The 5526-nt window shown below is 43.4% G+C and overlaps 1 protein-coding gene across 1 annotated transcript; it reads right to left on the bottom strand.

Moving 5' to 3' along the window:
• Positions 1-360: 360 nt before the first annotated feature.
• Positions 361-5323, bottom strand: LOC124291638. The gene is made up of 2 exons (XM_046729035.1): positions 3736-5323; positions 361-854 (listed from the first exon to the last, which is right to left on the bottom strand). Exons 1-2 carry the CDS (start codon positions 5278-5280, stop codon positions 582-584), a joined length of 1818 nt encoding a protein of 605 aa, XP_046584991.1. The 5' UTR covers positions 5281-5323; the 3' UTR covers positions 361-581.
• Between the last annotated feature and the right edge of the window lie 203 nt (positions 5324-5526).

Below are 5526 nucleotides of genomic sequence, written 5' to 3'. Positions count from 1 at the left end.
TCAACATTTTGCGTCAGTTTGGGCGATGAAAAACCTTTAGATATAATTTGAAACAGGATGAACCAATTTCACTATTCTAATCCCTAAATAATATTTAACCAATGGGTCTATATTCAAATTAACACAGGGTGCACTCCAACCTCCCCCCAGAAGAAGAATTCCCTGAGGAGCATTTCCCCCTAACCTTTGGACTTATCCTGGATCCTGGATCCTGCCAAATCCTGGATCCTCCCCTGTATAGTACATTTTCATGATGTCTACAATATATATTAATCAAACAACGGAAATTCGAATGCATGTCGTGTTTTCCGATATTCGAAAAAAGATTTTTAAAAAAGAGTTTTGTGCTGGTAATCATTCTGAGGGGTGACACAATATTTTATTTTCCACATATTGAAAATCATTCGTCCATTGCTTCAAAACGTTCCGTGACAAGGGGTGTATTTTGTAACTTTGTTAAAAAAATTGTTAAACAAATATTTTCCTTCTTTTTGAGGAATGAGGTACTTGTTCGAGAAACTGAAACTGAATGAATCAACAAGGCTTATATGGGATTGCTCTGCACTGACTGAGTGTCATGGCTAGACTTTATTGATGTCCACTCGTATGTCAGGACTCTGAGTCAGGTGACTCGATTCACATCGTCTGAATAGTAAGAACGACGTCCCCGACAGCGTGTCCCACTTCCCCATGACGTGTCGTGGTCCCTCCTTGTCCGTCATGACGCTGTCTGAGTCGTCGTTACCGGCGTCAACGTACATAGAGCGGAATATAGCAAAGGGATTCGCTTCCGTGTCCTGCTTGAACAGAAGGTTGCTGACCCGAAGTTCTGTCCTGTCCACTTGAACGTGTACCTGGTACATCAGAAAACGTAGGTATTAACTGGATAAATATGCTGATGAAAGAAATGAAAATTGGGATATCACTTCTTCTCAAAGAACTCATCTCGCGGAAGAAGCACTTCTTTAATATTTGTTGGAATGCCCAATCCTCCGCGATGATCAGGACCATAAGATACATATTCCGCAAATGTTAATACTGTATTCTGTAGAATATCATTACAAAAAAAGTGGGGAGTGTGGGGCCAAGTCGCTTTGAACAGTCCCGATGTGTCAGCTTGATGCTGAAGGTGAGTTTAATTTTACGCCGCTTTTAGCAATATTCCAGCAATATCGCGGCGGGGGACACCAGAAATGGGCTTCACACTTTGTGCCCATGTGGGGAATCGAACACGGGTCCTCGGTGTGACGAGCAAACGCTTTAACCACTAGGCCACCCCACAGCCCCTACATATGTTAAATTTTTACTACTTTGGTGAGTTTACGATCAGTGGAATGTTGCTGACATACCGAGAAATATTATCACACCTAATCAGGAATTCTATGATGCTTCGGTGAAAGATCAAAGGCGCCGACTGTACTTTATCAGACGATAATGTGCACGTCACAATGCAACGCCATTCTAGCCCCCTCGTAATCGGACAATTTTCTCATTACGTCACAATGTAAGCGACGTCACGATGCATGTCAGTTGTCATCGCCTTGTATAGCTTCCTACAGTAAACTACTCCGCTGCATCCCGTTTCTTCGTTTGCAGTTGCTTCACTCAGCTTATATCACTGGTGGAAGCCTTACGTTTATGTTTTACGACGGATAAAATGTCGCAGTTCGACTCACAATTTTACAGCGACACGGTAACGTTCGCAATGTTTACATTCCCACAATGCAATTGTGGAATGTAGCTTGACTGGTCAGCTTCATTTGGATGTACTGATCTAAACATATGTTAGCAGTACAAATGCGACGTTCATATTGCCCCATATGGTTTACGTTAAGCACTGATGTAATTAAAATAATTTAGAGAAGATATTTAACCCAAACGTAAACCGTCATCAACTGTTTATTATTTGTTTTTCTGGTAACGTTCATCATAAACGTAGGGGGCAGACACAATCAATAGAACAGCGCTAATTTAGGTCCCCCTGACACCGTCGTTTGTTTTCTGCCATAGATTAATCGTAATTATCCTTAAAAGTATTAAATTTGGCATCTTAGAAAGAAATACAGTTCGCTCTACCACCATGTATAATAAAGCACACTTTCGCCCTAAACTCGGGCGCTCGGACGCAATTGTCCTCGTACTTTAACTATTATAGTTCAGGGCGAAAGTGTGCTTTATTACACTATACATGGTGGTAGAGCGAACTGTATTTCTTAATTCACACCCGCGATCATAGGTTTCTGACACGTCTAAAGGACGCGGCGATATACAGTCAGCTGCATGGCAATTTGAAAAAGTCTAGACTAGGATGGCTTGTGAACTTCAGCATCGAAAATTCGCTAATGCAATAAACCCGAAATCGTTATTCATAAAGTTGTACGTTTTCTTATTTATAAAGTCAATCGTGACTCAATAGTAATAGTAATGTAACAGAAGGCTGAAAATAAGCTCTGTATAAATTAATTAATTTCCGGGAAAAATGATTAAAACAACTGATTGCTCTTAGCTAGGCCATTGTACGAAATCAAGGACCATCGGACTCAACATCTTCGTTTAAAAGTCAGCATCCATTCACTATATATATCACCAGTGAGTGAGTGAGTGAGTGAGTATGGTTTTAAGCCGCTTTAGCAATATTCCAGCAATATCACGGCGGGGGACACCAGAAATGGGCTTCACACATTGTACCCATATGGGGAATCGAACCCGGGCCTTCAGCGTGACGAGCGAACGCTTTAACCACTAGGCTACCCCATCGCCCCATATATATCACCAGCAGGTCAGGAGACTGCAGTCTGTACATCTTCGGTTGCGTGGCTAAGGAGAGATGCGTTCATGACATTCATACCGCATTTTGGAGGCTGTTAACATTACGTGACAGGTCGCACGTCAAGAGATAGTTTTGTTGAAGTTGGTTGGTTGGTTTTTTGTTTCACGTCGCACTCAGCAATATTCCAGCTATATGTCGGCGGTCTGTAAATAATCGAGTCTGAACCAGAGAATGCAGTGATCAACAGCATGAGCATCGTTCTACGCAATTAGGATACGATGACGTGTGTCAGCCAGGTCCGCGAGCCTGAACACCCGATCCCGTTAGTCGCCTCTTACGACAAGCACGAGTTGCTGAGGACCAATTCTAACATGGATCTTCAAGGGTAGTCATCTTGAGAGAGGATCCTCGGTTTTAATCCTCGGTGATGAATTTTGAGATTATTGTTCGCAGCGAGGCATTTCTAAGACTGTGACTACAGGTTACGACTATCTATGCCAATGGGATGTACGGCAGGGGCTTATAACGCGAAAAACACCTTGATTGAGACAATATATATCTAGAAGCTAGCCCTTTGGGATGTACAATAATCATCACCAAAAATGCATTTCAACAATATTATTGCCAACATATAACCTTAGCATATACTAACACCCTCATACCGGAATTCTTTCCAAACAAAACATGGAAAGCTATTAACCGTTAAAATCTTTCCTGCATACGGATCATCTCGCATTAACCTTCTTCAGAACGGGCGGTGGGGTAACCTAATGGTTAAAGCATCCACCCGTCAAGCTGAAGACCCAGGTTCGATTTCCCTCATGGTACAAGGTGTGAAGCCTATTTCTGGTGTCCCCCCGCCGCGATATTGCAGGAATATTGCTAAAAGAGGCGTTAAGCAATGCTCGCTCATTCACCCACTCAACTCACTCTTCAGAACAACGTCTACTAACACCAATGCTTACTTTTAGGGTCGCCTGTCCGCCATCACGGTACGTCACGTTCAGAACTAGTGTGTCAGGGTTGACGACGACAGACGCGATGGGAGCCACTGGCCGGAAGTCACTGGACAAAGTTTGACCAACGATGACGGAGGTTCCGAAGGGGATCCAGTCTGCAGCAGGAGGTACTGGAGGAAGTAGACGAACATTGCCATCTTGATACAGAACAAACACCTGACTCCACGTCTCGTTCCAGGGCACAGGGAGGGCTATGCGCAAGTAGTCAGCATTTTCGTAAGTTTGACTTGTCGTGGAAATGGTCACTTTCATGGAGTCGGGCGCTAGCCACCAGAAGTCGATGTCAACGCCTTCAATAGCCACCTCTTCGTCCTTGTACATAACAAACGGTTTATCTGAACCCATGTAACGTCGTTCCAAATGAAAGTCATCAATGATGATGCCGTTAGTTTGATTCGTGAAGATCTTCAGGATGATTTCATTTTCTTGCTTCTCAAACCACGTGAAATCGGCGATGGTCCATTTGTGAGACGGAGAAGATCCTGAAAATGGTACAGAAGTTTCCTTGAAGAGGAGACCTGATTTCTTCTCCTTGTACAAGACTGTAACATTTGCTGTAGACGTTAATCCGTCTAGTTTCAGTGTCAACTCAGACCCGATCTCCGAGTCGATGTGACCCTCGGTCCTTCCGGCCAGATGGAACAGCACTTGAAAAGAGAACAGGTTGTGGATGCCGTTAGCACCGTCATCGTTAACGGCAAGGATGGCTCGGTTTGATACCTTAGGCGAAATGAGAAGGTTTTCCAATGGAACATCCTCAAATTTCCAGTAAACCGGATCAAGAAACGGGCAGTGTTTTGTATCTTCATCTCTCAGGTTTTGAAACGTGTACATCTGTGGCTTGTATGCAGTGACGGTGTACTCTTTAACGCTGTTGTGGAACAGCTGAATGTGAACGTTGTCCTCCTCAGCACAAAGAGTAGGATAGCTCTTCTGCAAGATGTATCCGTCAGTCACAGATTGGTCGGCGTTGCTCTCGAGGGCCAGCGGATCCTTTATACAAGGTAACGAGCAGTTTAGAACTGCTGATTCTGACGTCAGCAAAGGATCATCGATTTCAATCAATATCTTATCTATTTCAATACCGTACTCGTCACTCTCAATCACCTTCATCTTGAGACGGTGAATGCCTCCCTCTAAAGACCTTGTACCCATCTTTCCAGACCTTTTCATGACGTTCCACAAGGAACCATGCCCAGACTTGCTTTCAGTGGTGAATGAACCGATTATTTCTTGGTCTAGGGTGATCGAGACATGGTCCTGATTACCGTCATTGGAAAATACAACATCTTTCAAGAAGGCTTGGGTCGACCGAAGGAGACAAAACCTGTATGCCAGGACGTCCCCCTCCTTCAGCAAGACGGTCTTGCCGTTGGAGGCATTATCTCTGTTTCTCACGACGTGCTCACCTCGAGACGTCTCTGCTTCTATCGAAATCAGCGTCGCTGAAGACAACCGCAGCAACACCAACAGCAATCCTACGCCCAACATGGTTTGTTGCGTAATGAATATTTTTACCTTCAATTCGCGACAGGCACATCTGTTAAGTGATCATATTGTCGGGAAATATATTTTGAAAATACAAAAGCACTCGAGTATTCTTTAAAAAACGATCACGTATATCACCTAAATTGCACATTTAATATAACTAAAGTTAAAAAGAAATTGTTATCAAGCTTGAAAGTATATCGTATGAAAAGAGTTTTTAAATGTTGGCGTCATCTGAAAGCAATATGA

Source organism: Haliotis rubra, unplaced genomic scaffold (genome assembly GCF_003918875.1).
Source record: "Haliotis rubra isolate DU_JTF1 unplaced genomic scaffold, ASM391887v1 Scf1, whole genome shotgun sequence".
NCBI classification, from domain to species: domain Eukaryota; kingdom Metazoa; phylum Mollusca; class Gastropoda; order Lepetellida; family Haliotidae; genus Haliotis; species Haliotis rubra.
This window is presented reverse-complemented; position numbering and strand designations above follow the sequence as displayed.